General features: G+C 37.2%; 1 protein-coding gene across 1 annotated transcript; it reads right to left on the bottom strand.

The window, feature by feature from the left end:
• LOC143403843 (guanylate-binding protein 3-like) lies at window positions 1–26,231 on the bottom strand. Its single transcript, XM_076862106.1, has 11 exons — window positions 26,155–26,231; window positions 22,874–23,069; window positions 19,111–19,238; window positions 16,236–16,345; window positions 15,657–15,853; window positions 13,921–14,166; window positions 12,757–13,037; window positions 11,295–11,507; window positions 3,120–3,222; window positions 2,628–2,821; window positions 1–1,817 (listed from the first exon to the last, which is right to left on the bottom strand). The coding sequence occupies exons 1-11, from the start codon at window positions 26,170–26,172 to the stop codon at window positions 1,596–1,598; spliced, it is 1,908 nt and encodes a 635-aa protein (XP_076718221.1). The 5' UTR covers window positions 26,173–26,231; the 3' UTR covers window positions 1–1,595.
• Window positions 26,232–26,739: the final 508 nt, after the last annotated feature.

The raw sequence follows: 26,739 nt of genomic DNA, 5'->3' as shown, positions 1-26,739 counted from the left end.
ACATGGCACAATGAAAGCAGAGAGGAGGGACGCTCCATCCTATCTCAGGAAGTTAGACAGGAGACTTCATGGAATATCATAAGCTGACAAATAAAGATAAGAGGTGAGGAAGCTGGGCTGATGAGGAAGCCTCTGTGTATCTGTAAAGGTCCAGAGTCATGAGAGCATGCCCAGCTTGTAGAATTACTAGGAGTTCATTCTGGCTGTAAGTCTGAAGCACTAGACACCTGGAAAGAATTACTAAAATGTTGGGCTGGGGATTTAGCTCAGATGATACAGTACTTGCCTGGCATGCACAAGGCCATGGCTTCAATCCCCAGCACCACAAAATAATAATAATAATTATTATTATTCTATAAATGTTGAATTAACTCAAATGAAAAAAATTCCCTTCTTTATTAATGTAGGGCAGAATTTGTAGACCATTCAAGTCAAAATCCCAGGAGACATCTATCTGAACATACACTGGGGAATAGATGTTTAAAGGCCTTATTGAAAGGTCATAATGAAAAACAAAAATCAGGATGTCTTGTGCTCTCTAGTTCCTTATTCTCAGGAGCAGATTTTTCTAGTTGAGCTGACTTTTGCTATTTCTAGTAGTATTAAACACTTTCCTCCTGTCCTAGGATTTTCCCAGTCATGTATTATTTCATTTTTAATTTTGCTAATTGAATTCATATTTGTTTGAATATAACAAATCCATAGGAAGTGTTCAGGCATGGAAGAAAATATAGTATAAAGTTAGTCATTCTGTCTTCTTTCACCTCAACTATACAGGTGCCTTCCTATTGTGACATATATACTAGTTTATTTTGTATTTTCCACATGTAGGTTATACCATATGTACATACTCATTATTTTATAAATTATTCACACTTTCTATATTTTTTCACTTAAGATGCCTTTTGGAGATGTTTCCCGACACATACAACTCCCCCATCCTTTTAACAATCATTATAGGGTATTATTCTGAAAGCATGTCTTAAGATTTCCCATATCAGTACCTGACAGAGGAACTTTCAGTTGCTTCCAGTCTTTTGTAATCATCATGATCCTGAAATAAGTAAACCACTACAAATATCATTTTCATTTGAGTGAAGAGAAACATAAGAGAATGTCCTATATGTGGAATTGCTAGATCAGAGGTATGTGCATTTTAAATTTTTATGTGTATTATTAAACCTGTTCTTCACTACCCACTAAGAAGGCAAAACTATGTGCTTCACAGTTTTATTGTGCACACTTTTTATTAGTAAATTTAATTTTTTTCTTATGTTTCTTTCCACTTAATGCAGTTGTTAGTCACTTCCCACAGAGCTCCTCATATATGAATTTCAAGTATTTTCTTTATTATTGCTATTTAACTTTTTGTTTTACTTAAAGTCTTCTCTAGAAATCATCTCATATTGTCTTAGTCATTTATGATTTCTTCAATAAAGATTGTTTCTCTTAGAATAAGCTCTGATAATCTTTGATAATTGCTTTTTATTCTCAAAAATCTCTTGAATGAAACTCATATGACACAGGTACCTTAAAAAGTAGTTATTCAAATAAAAGATGCCTCTTTTTATAATTTCCTATCAGGAATCCTCAGGTTATTCAATAAGACTGCCTATGAGAGTCAACACTGCACCAACTATTTTACCAGCCCCAGGGAGTACTGCAAGGAAAAGACTGCCAACTCCAGTAAGAATCTGTGAAAATATCGAGCGACTGTTTTTTTTAGATGCTTCAATCTCTTCATTTAGTCGATTTATCTCTTTACTTAATGCCTCAGATTTTTCTTTAAATCCTTCAGTAAGAAATTCTTCTTGGACCTATAAGAGAGGAAGAGTCCACTTTTGAGAATCCCTGGTTATTAACTGCCAGAGTTCTGGATTTAACCAGTTCAGCAGTTAAGCACATGTGTCTATTTCTCTACCACCTTGAAATACTATTTGATATTTCCAGACCTTTGACCTGAAGAGGGGGAGTACCCAGGGCTTACACACTTGTGAGATTTCCTCACACTCACTGGAGGTGGAGAGGGAATTTTATTCCAGCACAAAGGATGCTGTGTGGGGGAGAATGAGGTTGAATTCTGATTGATTTTCAGATTCACCAAGGTGGCATGGCTGTGATCCTCTAACAAGTCATGGAAAATGCTGCCCTTGTACAGAACACTGGTCATAAAGCTCCTGGTTGTGACACAGGTTTGTTGTACTCTACTTGTATAGAAGAATCAGGAAGACACAAAAGCAAGTGGAACAATTTCTGATCTTTCACTGTCCTAATTTTATATCAGGCAAATCTGATACATACAGACCATAAGGATCTGTTTCAGGTCTCTTGGACGGTTGTGCCAGAATCCTCCTCAATTGGGGCACATAGTCTCAACAAAGAGTAATCCACTACCCTGGAAGTTATTATCTGTACCCTCCAAAGTCTATCAATACACAAAGTGCTAGAGTCTCATAGATTTATAGGATTCATTAGGATCCAGGTGCACTTGAGGTGTCCGTGTCAGTGAAACATTTACCTTCTGAGTGTCCCTTTGGAATGCTGTCTGTATCTAATATCTTGTCCCATCCCATCCTGAGGAAACAGGCAGTGTCTGTCACGTCCTGCCAGGCCCTGTAGAGACTTACCTTCAGCTTGTGCTCCAGCATCTTTTCCTGCTCTCTCAGAATGTTCTCCTTTTCTCTCTCCATCTTCTCCTTGAGCTGTTCCATATTTTCCCGGAAGCTTCTCTCTTGGGCCTCCATCTTTTCCTGCTGCTCCTTCTGCTGCTGTTTTAGCAGCTCCTGTTCCTTCTCAGCTGCCTCCTTCTTGGCCCGCTCATCTGCTCCACAGAGATTTTAGAAGAGAGAAGAAACAACAGGCATGCATTATAGCCTCCTAGGTTAGCACACCAAGGTGATTTCAGAAAAGGCAAGAGGGAAATTTCTCAATTTGCCCAATAGCCGTGATGCAAGTGTATATATTTGAAAATTTGATGGAAAACTCATTTTCTAGACTCTCCTCTTGCTTTCAGATTTAGCAGGAAGGAGCTTCTGGATTCAGGAAGGTTTTCTTGCCCAGTCAGTCAAGGTCTATGCAGGAACCTCCCCACCCTCTGAGAGCTATGACCTCCCCTGTACCTGCTATGGCCTTCTCTCCCTTAGTGAGGGCTTCATCTGACTGCAGGATGGATTTTTCTATAACAGACTGTGACTGTAGGAAGCTCTGGAGGACCTCCATTGCCTGAGGAACCAAGAAGAAACCAAAACACTTTAGGGATCAAAGATCTGTCTTCAGGTGAGGAAGGTATGATTCAATAGATCACAGAACTGACTTTGAATTTTGCATCCTTTGCAGTAGGATCCTGCTGTGATTCCTTTCCTTCTGTGGATACAACAGAAGTCCATGCTCTTTGGTGAGACATGAAAACCCTGTATCAGCCTTCTCTCCCATGAATGCTACCCACCAGCCACCCCAGGTTTTAGACCCAGTCAGATGTAGCAGCAGTTCTACAAACACATACCCACTCCATTTTTGTAGTGTGTGCACATCCTTTTTCTGCATCTGTTCTAGTCTTTCTTAACTAGGGTCATGTCTACAGTTTCCTTGACTTGTATCTCCCACTCCTAGACTGCTTCTGAGTGTTGTTTTTTTTTTTTTTTCAGCTTTGTTGAGATTAACAAAATGATGTAAATTGAAGGTGTATAATATGATGTTTTGATATATGTCTGCATTATTAAATGTTTCCTACATCACATAATTACATTTTCCACTATCATGAGAATGATGACATCTATTCTCTTAGTAACATTCAGGTACACAAGAGATTAGTTTAACTACAGTAATAATACTTCATCAGGTGTGCAGCACTTACTCATCTATAGCTGCATGTTTATATATTGACCCGTATCTACCCTTCCTCTTTACTCTCAGGTCTGGCTAATCACCATTCTACTCTAACTCTACTCTATGTTAATATGAGCTGAATGGTGTTTTGGTGGTTGGTTTTTATGGTGCCAAAGACCTTTAACCACATAGCATTTGTCTTTCTATGTCTGGCTCATTTCCTTTAGGGCAATATTCTTAGGGTAATCCATGTTGTCATCATTGGTAGGGCTTTTATTTTTTTTAAAGACTGAATAATATTTTGTCACATATATGATATATATAGTTGTATTACTTAGTAATTACAACTGCATGCTACTGGCATAAACACAGACACAAAGACCAGTGGAACAGAATAGAGAGCCAGGAAAGAAAGAAATTGGACCACTGTCTTACTCCTTGTATGAAAATGAACTAAAATGCATTAAAGGTTTAAACATAAGACCTAAAACTGTAAAACTCCTAGAAGAAAACCTGGGGGGGGAGGGAACCTTTGACACTTGCCTTCTCAGTGATTTCCTGGATTTAAAATTAAAAGATATAGGCAACAAAACCAAAAATAAATAAGTAGGAAATATCAAACTAAAGTTTCTTCACTGCCCAGAAACAATCAACAAAATGAAAAATACGACGTATAGAATGAGAGAAAATATTTGCAAACCATATGTCTAATAAGGAGTCAATTTCAAAGTATATTAAAACTTCTATGACTCAACAATTAAAAAAAAAAGTACATAGGGGGGAATCCAAGATGGCGGACCAGAGAGAGGCAGTATTCTGTGTCAATCCGTGACCTGGGACTTAAGTAGTGAGAATACTGCTTCTTTGCAAGCGATATTCCTGCCCCTGCACAGGAAACACCATGCCCATACAGGGCTCCAGGCCTCAGCGTCAAAGTAAGTCTCCCAACTACTCGCCATGCAAGACTTCCCTCACTCAGTATCCAAGGCAGACCATTGGCAGCAGCAGCACCTGAGAAGAACTGACCCAAGAAGAAATCACGAATGCTGTTCCCATGCAGGACACCTGGCAACTTCCCATGCCACCACCCCTGTGTGGACACCCATCTACCAATGTTGGGCTCCCCTGCCACCATCTTGGAACTCTTCCACCACAGAGATAGTCCCCTACACGCAGTAGCCTACCTGCACCTGAGAACTTCACACAGGTTCTGAAGTCAGCCATACTGCATGCCATAGAGCTCTTCTCTGAACTCATCATCCAGTACCATCGCCTGGTTCCCCTCACCTGATCTAACACCCCATCATTGAAAGCAGGCACCTTCATCTTAGGCCACCTTCATCAACATCTTCAGTGGGAGCAACACCCAGGCTGGAACTCCAGTGGCCAGGTACCCAGTTTCTAATTCCCCCTCTCACCAGCAGTCGCTAACCCAGCACAGTGACACCCTGGTTACCTTCACCATCCTGAGGGTAGGGATACCAGGTAACAACAGACGACCTCACCTATTGGATAAGAAGGGAAGCAGGAAAGATATTGATCTCCAACCAAAAAAATACCTATTTCTTCCTTCTAGTTTTTTTTTTTTTCCCTCTCCCTTTCTTCTCCCTCACATCCCCAACATATGTGAAATTAAATACTTTGCATGAATCAGAATTTGGAGGACTGGGACATCTGAAGAGTATATTATAGTTGTGTTATAAATTCTTTATTTTTTTCATTGTTTTCATTTTTTTATCCTACCAAAAAGATCAAATTTAAGAATTGTCAGGATAGAGGAAGGCATAGAATTCCAAACCAAAGGAATGAGCAACCTATTAATAAAATAATATCAGAAAATTTTCCAAACATGAAGAATGAATTGGAAAACCAAATTCAGGATGGTTACAGGACGCCAAATGTACAAAATCACAACAGATCCACACCAACACACATTATAATGAAAATGTCTAACATACAGAATAAGAAGACAATATTAAAAACCATGAGAGAAATGATTCAGATTCCATATAGGAGGGAACAAATTAGATTATGTGCAGATTTTTCAACCCAGACCCTGAAAGCTAGAAGATCCTGGAACATATATCAAGCTCTGAAAGAAAGTGGATGCCAACCAAGAATCTTATATCCACCAAAATTAAGCTTTAGATTTGATGATGAAATAAAAACTTTCTATGATAAGCAAAAGTTAAAAGAATTTACAACTAGAAAGCCTACTATAGAACATCCTCGGCAATATCTTTCATGAAGAGGAAACGAAAAACAATAATGAAAATTAGCAAAGGGAGGTATTACATTAAAGGAAATACAAATCAAAGGAGAAACCAAGTCAAGTTAAATACCAAAAATAAACAAAAATGGCTGGGAATACAAATCATGTCTCAATATTAACCCTGAATGTTAATGGCCTAAACACATCAATCAAAAGACATAGGCTGGCATATTGTATTAAAATAAAAAAAGAATACCCAACAATATGCTGCCTCTAAGAGACTCATCTCATAAAAAAAGACATCAACAGACTGAAGGTGAAAGGTTGGGAAAAATTTTACCACTCACGTGGTCTGCGGAAGCAAGCAGCAATTTTCAACTTTATATCAAATAAAGCAGACTTCAAGCCAAAGTTAATAAAAAAGGATAAAGAAAGATATTTCATACTGCTTAAGGGAAACATTCATCAACAAGACATAACAATAATAAATTTATATGCCCCCCCAAAATGGAGCATCTACATTCATCATACAAATTCTTCTCAAGTTCAAGAGTCAAATAGACCACAACACAATAATTCTGAGTAACTTTAACACACTTCTTTTACCACTGGATAGATTATCCAAACAAAAGCTAAACAACAACAAAATAAGAAAACTACAGAACTCAATAACACAATCAATAACTTAGACTTAACTGATGAATATAGAAAATTTCATCCTTTAATGAGCGAATATACTTTCTTCTCAGTAGCACATGATCCTTCTCTAAAATAGACCATATATTATGCCACAAAGCAACTCTTAGCAAATATAAAAAAGTAGAGATACTACCCTGAATTCTATCAGATCATAATGGAATGAAATTAGAAATCAATGATAAAATAAGAAATAAAAGCTCTTCCAACCCTAGAGACTAAATAATATGCTTCCGAATAAACAATGGTTTGTAAAAGATATCCAGGAGGAGACTAAAAAATTCTTAGAGATGAATGAAAACACAGATACAACACATCAAAATCTCTGGGACAATATGAAGGCCATACTAAAAAAAAGTTCATTGCATGGAGTTCATTCCATAAAAGAAGAAAAAGTCAACAAATAAATGACTTAACATTACATCTCAAAACCCTAAAAAAGAAGAAAAAATCAACACCCAAAGCAGTAGAAGACAGGAAATAATTAAAATCAGAGCTCAATTCAATGAAATTGAAACAATAGAAACAATTTTAAAAATTGACAAAACAAAAAGTTGGTTCTCTGAAAAAATAAATAAAATTGACAAACAGCCATGCTAACAAAGAGAAAGAGACAGAAAACTCAAATATATGTGATGAAAAGGGAAATATCACACAGATACTACATAAATACAGAAGATAATAAGAAATTATTATGAAAATTTGTACTCCAGTAAAATAGAAAATATCAAAGGCATTGACAAATTTCTAGAGTCATATGATTTGCCCAAATTGTATCAAGATGACATACACAATTTAAATAGATCTATTTCAAGTGATGAAATAGACAACACCATCAGAAGTTTACCAACCAAGAAAAGTCCAGGACTGGATGGATACATAGCCGAGTTCTTCAAGACCTTTAAAGAAAAACTAATACCAATACTCTTCAATTTATTTCAGAAAATAGAAAAAGAGGGAATACCAACAAACTCATTCTATGAGACCAATATCACCCTGATTCCAAAACAGGCAAAGACACATCAAAGAAGGAAAACTTCAGATCAATCTTTCTAATGAAAATAGATGCAAAATTTCTCAATAAAATTCTGACAAATCAAATAAAAAACATATCAAAAAGTTAGTGCACCATAATCAAGTGGGGTGCATCCCAGGGATGCAAGGTTGGTTCAACATAAGGAAATCAATAAATGTAATCCATCACATCAATAGACTTAAAAATAAGAATCATATGATCATCTCAACAGATGAAGAAAAAACATCCAACAAAATACAGCACCCATTCATGTTAAAAACACTAGAAAAACTAGGGATAACAGAAAATATCTCAACATTGTAAAAGCTATCTATGCTAAGCCCCAAGCCAATATCATTCTAAATGGAGAAAAATTGAAAACATTCCCTCTAAAAACAGGAACAAGACAGGGATTCTCTCTTTCACCACTTATATTTAACAGAGTTTTTTAAAAAACTGACCAGAGCAATTAGACAGACTAAAGAAATTAAAGGATACAGATAGGAAAATAAGAACTCAAATTAGCACTATTTGCCAATGATATGATTCTATACCTAGAAGATCCAAAAAATTCCATCAGAAAACTTCTAAAACTAGTAAATGAATTCAGCAAAGTAGCAGGATACAAACTCAACACCCATAAATCAAAGGCATTTCTGTACATCAGTGGAAAATCCTCTGAAACAGAAACAAGAAAAAGTACTTCATTTACAATATCCTCAAAAAAAAAATACTTGGGAATCAGCCTCACAAAAGAGGTGAAAGATCTTTACAACAAAAACTACAGAATACTAAAAAAGAAATTAAAGAAGACCTTAGAAGATACAAAGATTGCCCTTGTTCTTGGATAGGTAGAAGTAATATTGTCAAAATGACCATACTACCAAAAGCACTATACAGATTTAGTGCAATTCCAATCAAAATCCCAATGACATTCCTCATAGAAATAGAAAAAGCAGTCATGAAATTCATCTGGAAAAATAAGAGACCCAGAATAACTAAAGCAATCCTTTGCAAGAAGAGTGAGGCAGGTGACATCACTATACCAGATGCTACAGAGCAAGATTAACTATACTACAGAGCAAGACTAACAAAAACAGCATAGTATTGGCATCCAAATAGACCTGTAGACCAATGGTTCAGAATAGAGGACACAGAGACTAACCCACATAATTACAATTATCTTATATTAGACAATGTTGTCAAAAACATACATTGGAGAAAAGATAGCCTCTTCAACAACTGGTGCTAGGAAAACTGGAAATCCATATATAACAAAATGAAATTAAACTCCTATCTCTCACCATGCACAAAACTCAAAGTGGATCAAGTGGATCAAGTACCTAGAAATTAAACTAGAGACCCTAGGAAAAAAAAAAAAGTACGCCCACATCTCCATCATATTGAATTAGGCTGCTACTCCTTAATAAGAGTCCTATTGTGCAAGAATTAAAATAAAGAATTAATAATGGGATGGATTCAAACAAAAAAGCTTCTTTTCAGCAAAAGAAACAATCAGTGAGGTGAATACAGAGCCTACAGCTTGGGAGTAAATTTTTACCGCTTACACATCAGATAGAGCACTAAACTCTAGGGTATATAAAGAACTCAAAACGCTAAACACACACACAAAAAACTAAATAACCCAATCAATAAAGGGGCAAAGGAACTGAACAGACACTTCTCAGAAGATTATATAAAATCAATTAACAAATATGTGAAAAAATGTTCAACTCTCTAGCAATTAGAGAAATGCAAATCAAAGCTACTTAAAATTTCATCTCACTCCAGTCAGAATGGCAGCCATCAAGAATACAAACAACAGTAAGTGTTGACAAGGATGTGGGGGGAAAGACTCACTCATACATTGCTGGTAGGACTGAAAAATGGTGCAGCCATATGGAAAGCAGTATGGATATTCCTTGGAAAACTTGGAATGGAACCACCATTGGACTCAGCTATCCTACTCCTCAGTCTATACCCAAAGGACTTAAAAACAGCATACCACAGGGACATAGCCACATCAATGTTTATAGCAGCACAATTCATAAAAACTAAACTGTGGAACTAATCTATATGCCTTTCAGTAGATAAATGGATAAAGAAAATGTGGTATATATACATAATGGAATATTACTCAGCAATAAAAGAGAATAAAATCATGGCATTTGTATGCAAATGATGATGTTGAAGAATATAATGCTAAGGAAGTTAGCCAAACCCAAAAAACCAAATGCCAAATGTTCTCTCTGATATAAGGAGGTTGATTCATAGTGGCATTGGGAGTGGGAGCAAGGGAGGATTAGATGAACTCTAGATTGGGTAAAGGGGTGGGTGGGGAAAGGAGGGGGCATGGGGGTAGGAAAGATGGTGGAATGAGATGGATATCATTACCCTAAATTCATGTATGAAAATACGAATGGTGTGAATGTACTTTGTATACAACTAAAGATATGAAAAATTGTGCTCTGTATGTGTAATATGAACTGTAATGCATTCTGCAGTTATATGTAACAAATTAAAATAAAAAATAAAATTTAAAAAAAACATAGCCTGATTAAAAAATGGGGAAAGGATCTGAATGGATGTTTTTCAAAAGAAGAAATTAAAACATCAAACAGATAATTGTAAAACTGCTCAACATCACTAATACCAGTAAAACACAAATGAAACCCACAATGAGATCCCAGCCCATCTGTGAGGATGGCTATTATCAATAAGACAAAGGAGAACAGAAGTTGCTGAGGATGTGGAGAAAAGGGAGCCTTGTAGAACAGCTGGGGGGATGTGAAGTGCTGCAGCCATCATGGAAAACAGCTGGAGGATTTTCAAAAGAAGAAAAGAATTCTGAGCTTCTAAAGGCTGCCCTATCAGCTCTGTCACTGGCTGGCTGTATGATCTTCAGTCACTTATGAGATCCTCATGTATTACAATTCTTTACTGCATAAATATATAAGAAAGTAATACCTAGTTTCCATGAGTCTCAGAATTAAATTGGTAATGCAAGAAAATAATCTGGAACTGTACCTGGTATAGGACGTGAATGTTCAATGTCTGTTAACAACTGCTCCTCGTCATCCACAATGTTACTATCAGCACACACCAGTTACCATCAACATATAGTATTAATCCACCATATCTAATTAAATATTATCTTACCCATTTGAAGTATGATACACTTCATAAAAACAAGGTTATTTCCTTTATATTATACCTACTTACTTGGCACAATATATATATATATATATATATATATATATATATATATATATATATATATATATATATATATATATACTTTTGGAAAAATAAAAGAAATGGTTAGTTTTACCTGAATTCCTAGTTGCAATTCTCTTTCGGAAGAACTATTTTCAGTTTATTTAAGAGTGTATAATGAATAGTGCATATAAAATGTTATAAATGTTATTATATTGCCATTCTCTGTCTTTGTTTCACAAATAGTGCTGTGAGCATAGAGTTTGAGATGTAGCAACACAGACCCTGTGACCACACTCTGTTGGTCATCCCTATCTCCTTATTCCTCACCTTCACTCCTTTCCTGGGCACTAGCTTGTAGTCAAATTCCACCTTCTTCTTTGCTTCTAAGTAGAGACTGTGGCCTCCAGGAACAGAGAATGCTCCTCTTGAGATGCTTTGCATCAGGGGCTCTGAAAGCTGCTGCAGCTGAGCCTGGCAGTATTTGACAGATGCCTCTTCATTCCGCAGCAAGAGAGCTTCCTTCTTTCTCTCTGTGGTTTCCTGGAAGGAAAATGTAGGGAAGTAAAATAATAAGAAGTTGTTAGAAGGAAGGTTCAGTGGGGATCCACTCAGAAGAAGCCTTCTGACAGCCTCAGAGTGGTCTAAGACATGGAAACGAGTTGGAAGACATGCTTCAATTGATCGCAGGTTTGATCAATTCTCTGTGCAACTGAAAATCGCTTTAATGCCCCTGTGGTTAAGTTCTATCTCTGTAAAACAATGGAGATGGAAGACATGATGTTGGTGGTTTATTTAGCTAGGATATTAACCCTAATAGTCACTAATAACAAGTAAATTTTTAGAAGGAGGGGAAGGAAGAGGATGATGAGGATAGTCACTAATAAAAAGTGAATTTGTGAGGGAATGTAGATTTCTGTGGTTGAAATTATATCCATGGCAAACAATTCTGAAGGAGTGAATTGAGTATATTCTGAACAGAATTTTGAAAGCTTCATAAATTCTTTCAGTGAGGGTTTGAATGTGTAAGGATGCAGGGATAGATTTATTGATTTATTGACTGTTTGCTGGTTCTTGTAAATTAAAATCCAGTGGAATTTCTCTAAGATTTTTTATACTGTTGTGTCAGTTCCAAATCGACTGAAGGACAAACTTCCACTGAAGGTGCAGAATTAGGCAGTCCCTGACAGTTTTCTCCCTTGGCGTCCACACCCTGCCTTGTCCCTGGGCCTGTGAATGTGATGAATATTAATCCTATGATTATGTTACATAGCACAGGTTAACTTTAAAAAATTGAGAGTACTCCATTGGGCATCACCTAATCACATAAACTTTCAAAAGCAATTTTCTCTGACTGTGGCATAGAGGAAACCAGAGAGAATACAGAAGCATTTCATTGCTTGAAAGTGGAGAGGGCTTCCCCAGAGCACCAACATGAGAACTAAGGTCAAGTCACTCCTTGTTTTCCATGGATGGTGCACTGAGCAGAGCAGTCAAAACACCCTGTGCAAAGATCTGACTATGAGCTAAGACATTCTTATTGTGTTAAGCTGCTAATCACTGGATAATTTGTCTTGTAGCAATACTAAATTAAGGGTGAACAGTATCCTGAAGAGCCCTGTTGCCCACAAAAATAAATAAATAAATAAATAAATATAAATAAATAAATACAAATAAATAAAACAGGTTCTTTCTATGATGAGAATGATGCAAACTCTGGAATCAAAAATATGGAGTCAAGTCTCATTCCAGAAGGAGAGGAATAAGGAAGGATGAATAAAAATTCAATTACAATAAGCTTCTTCTGGAACTCATGACTGTCGTCCTTGAAGGAGTGCTCCATGAAGACTGCGATGGCTTCCCTCTCACAGGCTGTGTGCACCTCCAGCAGCTCCTGGAGTGTGTCTGTGGGGAACTGCACCCGCTGGGCCATCTGCTCACTGTAGTGGTGGGCTGCCTTCTGCAGGGCAGCCGAGTTCTCACGCTGGGCCAGAGTGGTCACTGCATTCTCCAAGCAAGGAATGGTTCCTTTGTTGATGGCATTCACATAGGTTTCCACCAAAGTCCCCAACCCTAAGTGACAGGGAATACGTGGGAAGTCTTACCCATCATTTTTACAGACTTTAAGCATTGTCTTTACAATAACAACAATCACTCTATTTATCTCAATGTTTTCTTCTTTTCCTTCTGTACTTCTTTCTTGCTCTTCCTTGGTTATCTCCTCTCTGAATTAATCACAATTTAATAACACTGTTTTTCCTATACACTCCTTCTTTTATAGTTCTCACATTCACCTCATTAAGTAATTACTAATTGCAACCAAGAGGTTTTTAGTGTTTCCTAGAAAAATACTTTCCTATTTAAATAAATTAAAAGAGTCTATCATAAAGTACATTACATAATTTGTGAGTCTTGATTTAAAATAAAAATGAAAGATTCCTGGTAAAAAAATATTATCAAAAATTTACAGAAAGCAACATAGAGTTTGGAAACAAACATAGGCCCACATCGAGACTTCATGATTGCTTGGAATACATGCTCCTGAAACCAGTGCTGTTTAAATTTGTTTCTCAAACCCAATGAGCTCGCATGGGACTCATGACTTGCTGATTCTTTTCTGACTAGTTTCAATTCATAAAATATCTTGTATATTCTCACAGGGAAACATTCAATCCTACGGGATTTTCCCTCTACATGCAGATTTCTCTCCTTAGTAGTAGCTTCTGATTAGTACACTTCCTTAGGATGATCATTTTGTGAGATGTGTTAGACTTCAACAAGTCCTCAGATATGAAAACTTTTAAGAAAAATGCATTCTGTGTGTGACACGAATGCCTGTTTTTCTACATTTCTTACAAAAGCAAACAGAATTACTGACAAACTCACAAAAGAATCACAGTGTTATCACTACATACTGAACCCCCCAGAGACACGCACTGGGACAACAGAAACTCACGATTTCCAGTGACAATGATTCCCCCTCTCAGGGTCTTGGTCTTTGCATTGGTGAAGACATAGGAACAGAAGTTCTTTGATTGCACCTGAAAATTCTTTTCCAGCTGGTTTTGTGGAACTTTATCAATGTGGGACAACAGGCTTCTGTCATTTGTAGGCCGGTCGAAGACAAAGCACTTTCGTTTTGGAAAGAAACATCTAATACTCTCTCTAGAGTTATTGGATTTTTGGAATTTTTTATTGTTTTCTATAAAAAAGAACACTGATTCAGGAGACAAGCCTTCAGGCAAAGAGATTGAGATTTTTCCATGAATCTTTGTCTAAATGTAATTCCCAAGCCTGTTATCTTTTCTTTTTTAATTTCTTTTTTTTTTTTGTAGTTGTAGATGGACAGCATACCTTTATTTTTTATTTTATTTTTACGTGGTGCTGAGGATTGAACCCAGTGCCTCACACATGCAAGGCAAGCACTATGCCACTGAGCTGTAGCCCAAGCCTGTTTATCTTTATTCAATCATAGAAAGCAGTGTTATGCTAACTTGAACATCCATTTTTTTTTTTATCAGAGCTCAGAGTCAAGGAAGTATTTTTGGAGAGAAAGAAGAGATACTCATCTCAAATGGAGAAACTTGTAAATGGTCTCCTTAACCCTTGTGTAGTGGTAAACTCACTGTAAAGTATTTATTAAAAGTTTTGAAATGACTGATTAATCACAAAAATCGTCAGAAAGACTTTTCTGATATTGTAGTCCCATGTCATAAAGAAGATGTAGGCTCTTCACTAAAGTAATGCTAGAAATAAGGACAGATGTTGCTGGGAGGACAGATGATACCCAGAACTATAGAGAAAAATGTTTCTCAATCAAAGCCCCGAATCCACACACCATAATATGTTTAGAAATTCCTTGAGCAGAAAACTGCATTAAAGTGAATTTCAATTTAATGTGTACTTCTTGGTGTCGGATTATTTGGACTTGAGTTTGTCTCACAGATATTCTGTGGCATAAATCAGCTGTTCAAATAGATGTTAATTTAAAGAATGAATACACATGGGTATTGATAAGTGCCAGTACTTATCTACTCTGTTAAATATACTCCATGGGTATTGATAAGTACCAGCACTTATCTACTCTGTTAAATATAATCAAATTTGTAATAGTAACATGATACCATGTAAATCTGGGGGATAAATAAGGTGATGTTGTCAAAAAGGTAAAATGAAAGGTTAGATAGTATTCCTGGAATTATGTGTTGCTTCTCCCTCCACCCATGAATGATTCATTATACAAACATCTTTTCTCTGAAGGATGTAACTATCTACTTTAGTATAATGAGTGAAATATTTTTAAAAGTAATTCCTTATATTTCCTGTGATTCTAGGTTTACTCATATCTAGTGTGATAAGCTCTTTTCCTCAAAATACAAGAAGCAGTAACACTTCATAAGTAATATATGAGCCTTAGAAGTGGTAGCATTGACTGTAATCCTCATTATTTTTCATTGTACTATCGTTCTAACGTACATGGGTGCAACAATGAGGCCTAAATTTCCTTAGTGAATTTAAATTTGGGCCTCTGAAGATTTTATAAAATAAATATAAAAATCATGGTCACTTGTCAATCATCAATCATCATTAGCAAGGGCGCAAATAAACAGGTATATCAAGCACTAAAAGACAGGGCTTAGTTAATCCCACTTCCTTATTGAACCTCCCCACACCAAGGCCACCCTCAGATACCTGAAATCAGCTTCAAAGCATTCTCCAGGTACTGATCTTCTGTGATGGGGTGTCCATCCAACTTCAGTTCCAGTGTGAAATCTCGAACAGTCCAAACAAAGTCTGGAAAGAAACTTACAAACTCAGAGGAGTCCTCTACTTCATCTGGTGTGGGGTCAGATTTTGCCCTGATTAGTTTTGTTAGTTCAGTCACATAGCTGGGATCCTAGCTAAGGAATGAGAAGCACCACAATTTTCAGATCTCCCTTAGAAACAAGTTTTATAAATATTCTTTTCTCCTCATGTCCATTCTTTTTTAATATATATATTTTTAGTTGTAGATGGACACAATACGTTTAATTTATTTATTTGTTTGTTTTTTGCTTGTTTATTTATTTATTTATTTTTATGTGGTGCCCGGGATCAAACCCAGTGCCTCACGCATGCTAAGCAAGCACTCTACCACTGAGCCACAACCCTGGCACCCCATGTCCATTCTTACTCAATCAAGACAATTAAGTTAGAAGAAAGAAGACACAGCTTGAGTTGCCATTCTTTTAACCTCAATGAGACATAGTTGTTTGGTTCTTGGAAGGATACTGTAGCTTTTCCAGGGCATGTTGGTCAATGATGCCCATGCTGTTGTAGACAAATGTGCTGCTGAGAAGCACGGCCAGGGCAAAGATCCAGGAGTCATTCTTAGGGTCACCCTAGAAATCACATGGGAACAAAGAATTTAGTAGTCCACTCTTCATTCCATCATTTATGTAGTTTTTCATTCCTTCTTTTTTGTGTGGGGGAGGGTACTAGGGATTGAACTCAGGGGCACTCGACCACTGAGCCACATCCAAGCCCTATTTTGAATTTTATTTAGAGACAGGGTCTTAGCACCTTGCTTTGGCTATGGCTGGCTTTGAACTCACCATCCTCCCGCCTCAGCCTCCCCAATACTGAGATTAAGGCCTGCACCACCGCTCTTGGCTTCATTCCTTCTTTTAGCTATACTATTTCTGAATATAGGGGAAATAACAAAATTATAAGATAATGCTGAATTCAAATCTCTTTATTGATATTTATATTGGTCCCTCTCAGAATATTAGTTTGTTTAGCTATGAAGGCAAATGAAGGTCATTCTCAGTGTGCATAAAATAGTTTAAAAAATGCCTAGAACATAGTAGATGTTCCGTAATATGTGGGCAATTGTTATTACAAATTTCATCATAATCATGGTTATACTAAGGATGCAAGCACTATCCAATTAAGTTTAACAACCCGTTTTTTGACATCTGACAAAATGCCAGACCTGCATTTGATTTTTGTAGATACAAAGTTTCCATATGATAGTCCCTGCTTATAGGAATATCACTTTATGAAGGCAAAGATACATGTAACAACATATAAACACAGCTCAAATGATAATCTGTGAGGAGAGGAAACCAAAGTTATTTAAAAAGAAAAAGGAAAAGAAAATAGCAGAGTGGAGAGGCCCATGAATGTGAATAATTGCTCTGGGAATTCAGAGCAAGAATTCATTAGCTGAGGTTTAAAGAGCTGATAGAATATAGACTTGTGGAGATGCAGGGGTCCAGCAAGTGGAAGAACCAGCCGCAGCAAGTCTCACTGGTTAGAACACAAGTTTCTTTTATTTCACTGAAGCAGTGAATGTGCAGGCCAGAGTGAAAAGAGGCCTGAAATGAGATAACAGCAAGACTTAAAAGGTTTTGAAATAGATCCAGATCCTGTTACAAGTTCTAACATCAGCCATCGGTTTTGCTGCCTTCGGGTTATGTTTTATTCTCTTGAAAATTGCAATTAGATATAAAGAAAGGGTTTTATGCAAACTACAACATATTACAAATCAATGAGATTCAAACTAATATAAATTAGGAGAAAAGGCTGATTGCAACTAATAATGTAAAGATGAATTACCTAAAATTTTATCATTTGCTATATTTTTGTTGGGTCTAACTCACGCTTTTAGATGGTGAAAATTTCATCCGGAGCTCAGAGACCTGGACCAAAATCTTAATGATAAAACTGAAGATTATTAAAATGGATTCCTTCACCAAAAGGCTATTTTCATGGCCTCCACCTATAAAGGTACCAAACCCATTGACCCCACAGGTGAGAGCTTTCTTCAGGAAGCTTTCCCTAACTCTCATGGCTGGATCAGTTTCCCACTTTTTGCATTTCTTTTCTTCTACTGATTTCATTCCATATATCCTGTCTCTACAACCAGGCTCTAAGTCTTTACCTTATTAAGTGATATATTTATAGTACTTAGCACAGAGCCCTGGACTTCAGCTATTTAAATATATTTATTAAATTAAATTGCACATCTCAGTATTAAAAATAAAAGATCTGTCCTAATTTACCAAAGTAATGGTTTGGATATGGGGTGTTCCCCAAAAGCTTATGTGTGAAATAATGCAAGAAGATTAAAAGGAAATATGATTGGGTTATCAAAGGCCTAATATTCTCTCTAATGTGCACATGCTGAGGTGGGGGAGGGCAGAGTGGACAGACATAACTTTTCTATGTTCCTGTATGAATACATGAGCAGTATAACTCCACATTGTGGACAACCACAAAAATGGGAAGTTACACTCCATATATATCTGGTATGTTCAAATACAGTCTACTGTCATATATAACTAAAAAGAGCAAATAACAATTTAAAAAAATTAGAAGAACTGGGGCTGTAGCTCAGTGGTAAAACATCCCTGGATTTAGTCCCAGTATTGGAAAAACCACAGTAACAACAACATAAAGCCCATTTATATTCTCTCAGAGAGATATAAAATATAGAGAGATTCAGTTTATCTTTCATGATACAAGTTTTTTGAGAATAAGATGTGTTAGAATTAACCTGATTTTTGAATATGAAGTTTTTGTGTTTTTGAAAGAAAATTATTACTTCTTTAAAGTTAAAAAGAAAGAAAGAAAGAAAGAAAGAAATATTAGGTTATGAGAATCTTAACCAATCAGTGAATTAATCCCCTGGCGTATAACTGAGTAGTAACTGAAGATGGGTAGGTTGTGGTTGTAGGGGGTGGATCCCTGGGGGTGTGTCTTTGGTGTGCAAATTTATATTTGAAGAGTGTAGTCTGTTTCTCTGTTTCCTGATCATCCTGTGAGCCACTTCCCTCGGCCGCATCTTGCATATGATGTTCTGCCTCTCCTCCAGCTCTAAGGAATGGAGCTGGCTGTTTATGGAGTGAGGCCTCTGAAATTGTGAGTCCCCAGATAAATTTTTCCTCCTAAAATTGTTGTTGTCAGGTATTTTTTTCACAGCAGTGAAAGAAAAAAAACTGACTCAAACAACCAAGGTATTTTAGGTTGCTTAGGGAAGTTTGAGGAAATGGAATTTAGCCTCATTATTCATAATAGAATTGCAAGTACAGAAAAATGACATGATAGTCAAACTGAGGTGGATGGCACATGAATAAAGAGTACAGCACATTCTCTGCCTCACCTTTTCCACATCACCCAGGCCCTCAGTATCCAGGAGGACCAGGGTGTGGTTTGGCTTGCTGGGGTGGGGCACACACCACATCCAGATGCCCTTGGTTTCAGCCCTCACTGTGGAGCCCAGGGGGAAGCCTGTGAGGGAAGAGGAGAAGACAATATAGACTGAAGCTGAGAGATAAAGCTGCCAGGGATTACAGGGGTTAAATCTGTAGGAATGTACAGTGTTGAGCAAGGATAGTGTTTGCTACTATTTCACAAGGATAAATAATCCACGTGTTGTCTATCTTTCTCAAAAAACAGTTCATGCCCCAAATTCTCATTTTACTTTCAAGTTCTTTAATTATTTCACCTTAAGAATTAGTGTAAAATCTATCATCCTGTGCTGTCATCCTATGTATTTTTATCTGGTCAGGAAGAGCTGCAGTGTCCTCTGCCTGCAGGCTGAGTTCAACCAGTTGGAAACACCAGTGGGAGACCAGAAGGCAGGCATGTGTTCCTCCAGCTTCCATTGTGCTGGGCCACAGTGTCCCAGGGGCTTGTTCCTCCACTTCAGGTCACTGTTCCTTTCATATAGGTCCATCCAATAGTTCTTCTCTTTGCCATGCCATGGCATCCACTCTAAACTCACCTTGTCAGTATACCAGAGGCCACTGCTACTGCCACTCACCAGGTTCTTTATCACACCTGGCTGGATTCCTTTACCCACAATCTGACCTTGGAAATGGTTCCTCCATTCAATGCTCAATTACCCTGTGAATGGGTGCTATAGGTTGGATCTAGAATGTCTCCAAAGACCCAAGTGTTTAAGTCTTGGTTTGGCATTATTGTGAGGAACCTTTAACAGGTGGGGCCTTGTGGGAGGACTTCACATTATTGGGAAGCGGTACCCTTGAAGGGGATTGTGGGATCCTGATCTCTTCCTTCTTTCCTTTTGTTTCCTCTTTGGTTTGCCATGAGGTGAGCAGACTCTTGCTTTTCCATAAGCTCCTTGCCATGATATGCTCCCTAACCACAGGCCCAAAGCATCAGGGCAAATCAATCATGAAACCTCCACAACTGTGAGTCAACATTTTATCTCCATCAGTTTAATTATCTCAGGTATTTCTTATAGTGATGAAAACATAATAATTTGGTCAGCTGTGGCCTGCAAAGACCTGTACTGAAACATTAGCTTTTGCAGGTTTCCTCTCCCCTTTCTCCCTCCCTATTGAGTTTTTTTTTTTCTTTCTCCTATGAACTGTACTTCGTTGCCCCATCAGGAGGATATAAATGAAGGGAAAGCAGGAAAGACCTGTGACACCTGTTGACTTTCTTACAAACAGTTAATCCCACAGGAGAAAGTATTTGAAGACTAGTCCTGGAACCAGTGGCTGATACGACCTGTCCAGCAGTCCAAGACCTTTGACCACCTGCATACAGTAATGCTTCCTTTCTTCAACTGGGAATAGAAAGGAAGTGACAAAAATTACCAGAGGATTGTTTCAGCATGACCTGGGACATCCCATTTCCACAGCCTCTGTGAGTTCCATAAATAGGTAGGAAGTCTACAATTTCTTATATGATGGTAGCATCTGATTTCTGATTGGTATGGAGTAAGCCTAACTCCCAGCCTAACTTTAGAGAGGACAAAGTGTGGTGAGAAATCATCACTCTCAAGAATCCAAGGTATAATAAAAGGAAAATGAGTCATCCACAAAGACGGAAATAATGGCCTGGTTTTGCTTTTGAACCTTGACTGGAAGTGAATCGATTTCTTTCTGTTATTATTATGACACTATGACGTGGAAGGTTGGAGAGTCACAGTTGAGATGTTTAAAGTACTTTAGAACCATAAATTCCTTTAGCAGAGCATTGGCAATGATCTCATTGTTGCCTGATGTTGTTGTTGTTGTTATTATTATTATTATTATTATTGTTGTTGTTGTTGTTGTTGTTGTTAGATGGACAGAATGCCTTTATTGTATTTATTTTATTTTTATGTGGTGCTGAGGATTGAACCCAATGTCTCACACATGCTAAGTAAGCGCCCTGTCACTGAGCCACAGTCCCAATCCACTTGATATTATCTTGAGTAGAAAATAAGAACAATACTGCTGAAACTTCCTTTCTATTATCTGTGTCTTAAAGTCTCAAACTTTCATCTCTCAAAATACGTCTTATTAATTTGTTTCTTACAGGTAAGAAAAAAAAGTGTCTTTCCTTGATTGATGAAATCAGGACAACAATCCCATTTACAATAACTTAAAAAATAAAAATACTTTGGAGTAAATCTAACCGAGGAAGTAAAAGACCTCTATAATGAAAACTATAGAATAAAAGAATATAAAAGAATGGGAGACAAAATGCTTTGTTTAGGCCACAATGGAAGAATGGCCAAAAGACCAGAGGGGAGAAAAGCAGAGAGGGAAAATGGAAGGAAGGGATAGAGGTAGAAAAACAGAACAAGGGAGGGGAGGAAGGAAGAGTGGAGGGAGAGACAGATAGAGGGTGCGGGGGACCCCAGAGATTAGAAGACTGACTTTTGTGAACAAATTCACATAATAGCAAATATAAATTTCCAGGTGCTTGCCTGTATTTATAGTGAGATAGATAATGTACAACTATCCAGTTCATAGATCAGTAAGAGTTAAGAGTTTGTCTTGTGTTACCAATTATTTTCAGGATGTGTGGAAACCTAAGTAAAAGAATGTAAATGGCACAAAAGTATGAAGACATATATGGAAACTGCAATTCAGAAATTCCACTTCTGGATATAAGGCACAGGAGTTTTGTACATGTGCACACCAGGATATAAATATAAGAATATTTATAACTACCTTATTCATTAAAGATCAAACCTGGAAATAACACCACTGCTCATCAACAACTAATGGATAAATAAACTGGTACAAGCATACTCTAAAGTACTGAAAACAAATAAATTACAGATATGTGTGACAAACAGAGGATGCTCATAAACTTCATGTTGAGCTAAAGAAGCAAGACACACAAGGATACATACACCACAGTCTCTTTTACGTAAAAGTTAAAACAAAGTTGAACTAAGATATTTTGTAGACTAAATAATAGACTATAGAAACATTATTTAGAAGCAAGAGTAGAGTGTCCCCTGAAAACCCAAATATGGATGAGCTTTGGTGAGAGTATGAGAGGATATGATTTGGGCTTTTGAATGTTGGTTAGGTTTTATTTCCTGATGTGCATAGTGATTATATATTTGTTCACTTTATATTTATTAACTATGTTGTACTCTGTTATAGTTTGCATGATATAAAAAAACTAAACAAAGAGAGCAGCATGTTAATTTGTCAAAGATTTGCTATGAAACAGAGAAAAAAAATGACTGGTAGCTCAATTTGGATATTGAATATAGAGAGATTGTACTGTGCATCCTTCTACCCATCCATTTTTTTTAAAGGGCATACTTAAATATATTTGCATGCTACATCAAATGGCCATGTTGCTTGGACAAAAGGATTCAGATAGGGGAAAGGGAGTGATTGCTACAGCTCATCCCCTTAGAAGATGAGAGTGGATGGCATCAGGAAGAACAGTGAAGCAGATATTTTGATAAGATTGGGAAGCTCTTTATTAATGGACAAAAGAATGAGATATTTTTGGTTATAAATATGCTGGTAAGAATTAGAAATCTTCCTTAGTGGAGAGGATTGATTAGCCTCTTCCTTAAGATGACCCTAGAAAAAGTGAGATCAATTTGTCCTATTTGTGGTTAGAAGCAACTTCCCTTGCCCCAGGACCACACTCACCATGGTTCTGTCCTGCAAGTTGGTTCATGAGGTAGGATTTCCCCGTACGATATGTCCCTACAATGGCCACCACCACCACAGGTTGACATATCTTTTCAAGAATCCTCAAGGCTTCTGAATTCACTGTCAGTTGCTCATTCCAGTTTTCCACTAAACAAATGGGGGACTTCATGGTCGATTCAGATGTTTTGGTCACCTGTAACTCAGAAAAGCCACTCAGTGAATCCCAAGATCTTGACGTCATCTTTGATGGCTATTGACATGCACTTTCATGTCAATTCTCTGCTTGTGGAATGTTTATATTAACTTTCTATATTTTGTATGTTTTTAAAAGAAAAAAAACATTATCTAGCATGTCAAGTTCTGGTATAGATGACTTATGTACATTATCTTGTATTTCCAAGAAGGACTCAAAAAGTGTTGCCTGCCAAGAGAAAGAAATACCAGGGATAAAAATAGGGAGAGAAGAAGTCAAATTATTACTATTTGCAGATGATATGATCTTATACCTAGAAGATGCAAAACATTCCACCAAAAGACTGCTAGAGCTAATAAACATATTTGGCAAAGTAGCAGGTTACAAAATTAATATACAGAAATCAATAGATTTCCTATATATAATAATAAATCTGCATAAGAAGAAATCAGGACAACAATCCCATTTACAATAACCTAAAAAAAAAAAATACTTTGGAGTAAATCTAACCAAGGAAGTAAAAGACCTCTATAATGAAAACAATAGAACACTAAAGAAAGAAATTGAAGAAAACCCAGAAGATAGAGAGAATTCCCATGTTCATAGATCCAAAGGCTTAATATTAATTAGAATAATTAGAATTAATTAATTATAAAAATATTGTGAAAATGGCCATACTACCAAAATGATATATAGATTCAATGCAAATCCCATTAAAATACCAATGTTATTCCTCATAGAACTAGAAAAACAGTCCTAAAATTCACTTAGAAGATTAAAAAATCCAGAGTAGTCAAAACAATTGTAAGCAAGTGAAAAAATAAAGCAATGCTAGAAGCATCACAATACCTGCTTTAAATTATACTTAGAGATATAATAACAAAAATTGCATGTTAATGGCATAAAAGCAGGTACACAGACCAATGGTACAGAGAAGACACAGAAACAAACACCCACTGATATGGTCATCTTATCCTTGACAAATGTCAATGCCAAAAACATAAACTGGGGGGGCTGGGGATGTGGCTCAAGCAATAGCGCCTGGCACCCGTGCGGCCCAGGTTCGAACCTCAGCACCACATACAAACAAAGATGTTGTGTCTGCCGAAAACTAAAAATAAATATTAAAAAAAACCCATAAACTGGGAAAAAAGACAGCCTTTTTAACAAATGATGCTGAGATAACTGATTATCCACATGCAGAAGAATGAACGAGACCCTTTCCTCTCATATTGCACAAACATCAACTGAAAATGCACCAAAGACCTAAGAATTAGACCAAAAACTGTAACTCCTATAAGAAAATATAAGATCAACACTTCAGCATAGATTCACAAGCAATGACTTTCTCAATAGGGCCCCTAAAGCTCAGGAAATAAGGCCAAGAGTTAATTAATGGGATGACATCAAATTTAAAACTTCTGAAAACAAAAGGAAACAATTAAGAATGTGAAGAAAGAACCTACAGAATGGGAAAAAAATCTTTCCTAGCTAATCTTCCAACAGAAGATTAATATCCAGAATATATACACTGAAAAACAAACAAAAAACCTAACTAATGAATGGGCAAATCATCCAAACAGACACTTCTAAAAAGGAGAAATACAAATGGCTAACGAATACATGAAAACATGGTCAATATAGTTTTTAATTAGGGAAATGCAAATCAAAGCTACACTGAGATTTCGTCTCATACCAGTCAGAAATGGCAGTCATCAAGAACACAAATGCTAATAAATACTGGAGAGGGTTGTAAAGAAAGGAACACTTTTACACTGCTGGTGGGACAGTAAATTAGTAGGATACTTTGGAAATCAGTATTGAGGTTCCTCAAAAGACTGGTCATAGAACCACTATATGAGCTAACTATATCACTTCTTGGTATTTACCCTGAAGAATTAAAGTCAACATACTGTAGTGATACACCCATAACCATGTTTATAGCAGCACAGTTCATGATCCCAAACTATGAAACTAGCCTGGGTAACCATCAACAAATGAACGAATAAAGAGAGTGTGATATATATGCACACTGGAGATATATTCAGTCATTAAAAAAAATGAATCATGTCATTTGCAGGAAAATAAATAGAACATGAGACCATTATGTTCAGCAAAATAAGTCTAACTGAGGAGGTTAAGAGGAGTGCTAGGGAGTTAAATTGACCAAATTATATTATTATATTATGTGTATGCACAGATATTTAATAATAAATATCATCATTAGGTACCACTATAATGCACCAATTTAAAAAATGTGGAGAGAGGTCTGGGGTTGTAGCTCAGAGATAGAGCGCTCACCTAGCATGCGTGAGGCACTGGGTTCGATCCTGAGCACCATATAAAAATAACATAAAGGTATTGTGTCCACCTACAACTTAAAAGATAAATATTTTTTAAAAATGTGGAGAGAGAACTAGAAAGCACTGCCTGAGATTTTTCAGAAGAGATTGAGGAAAGCAAAGCACTTATGTCAGAGCCCTGAGAATATGAATATTTTTAGGTAAGTAGAGGCAGAATGAGAAATGGTAGAGATGAACACTGGTTAGAAATATTATTAAGCATTACAAAAGAACTTCTTCTCTCACTAAGTCAAGTAATATGTTTTGAGTACTTACCACATGCTGGATACTGTTCTAGAGATCCATTATCACCGAGCTTACTAAGTGAATGCAATTTGCTGTCTCAAGGATCCCTGATCCAGTGGGGAAACAGATACTGAACAAAATAATCAACCTTTATGGGATAATAACAAGTCCTCAGAAGAACATAAGCAGGGAATAAGATAAGGCCTCCAGAAAAATGAGAGAAAATGCAGGTTCTCATGGACTATGTTGAGGGCAGGTATAGGAATCAGTCAGGAGACCACTGAGGACAGGAGGAGGGAGCACACTTCCCCTGCCTGCTGCCTCTGCAGAGTTAGCAGCTGAGCTGGGGGATGGGAGGGGTACACAGCCCTTGTCAAATGCCAGAGGACTCTTCTCAGTGGTCTTCCTACACATTCCAATGCAACCTCAGAATGGAATTTGCTGTTGTTTTTAGTTGAGGGACAAGTTCATCAGTGGCAGGTCTGCAGCAAACTCACCTGGCAGGGGCTCTGCATGTTCTCAGTTGCCTTTATTCACTGCTTGTGTTTCCTCCTCAGCTAGCTCCTCAGAAAACTAACCCTTCTTCTTAGGAGCTGAAAAGCAAACAGGGTATTACAGCCAGTCAAAAAGCAAGTGAAAATAAATAGAATTGAAATCGAAACTACAAGCATTTCTTCCTGCATTAACCATTGAGGTTTCACACTATTCCTGAAGAAGCAGGAAATGGAGTCTGTGAGATGAGGCATGGGGTTGTGGGGAAGTTTGCAACCTCAAGGACCAGAATCTGAAGTTGCTCTATCATTTCTCACAGATCAGCACAACTTTCCCTGCCAAAGAATCTACCATTAAATCAGATGTTGGCACAATACCACATCAGTGATGGGGTCACTGCACTCCCCAGGGTACCACCCCACTCCTGGGCATTCTGAGTCTTCTAGGAAATGGGTTCACTGACTTGCACAGAGCCTGATGGGAAAGCCCCTCATCCTTCTGGGGACAGGAAGATGTACTTGGGGAGAGTCAGTGGGTAGGGCCTGATGTGCACTGAGTGGTCTGCATGTGGACAATGCACACAGTCTCCA

The sequence above is a fragment of the Callospermophilus lateralis genome, chromosome 7 (assembly GCF_048772815.1).
Source record: "Callospermophilus lateralis isolate mCalLat2 chromosome 7, mCalLat2.hap1, whole genome shotgun sequence".
NCBI lineage: Eukaryota > Metazoa > Chordata > Mammalia > Rodentia > Sciuridae > Callospermophilus > Callospermophilus lateralis.
Note: the sequence above shows the minus strand (reverse complement) of the source record. Positions and strands in the feature narration are given on the sequence as shown.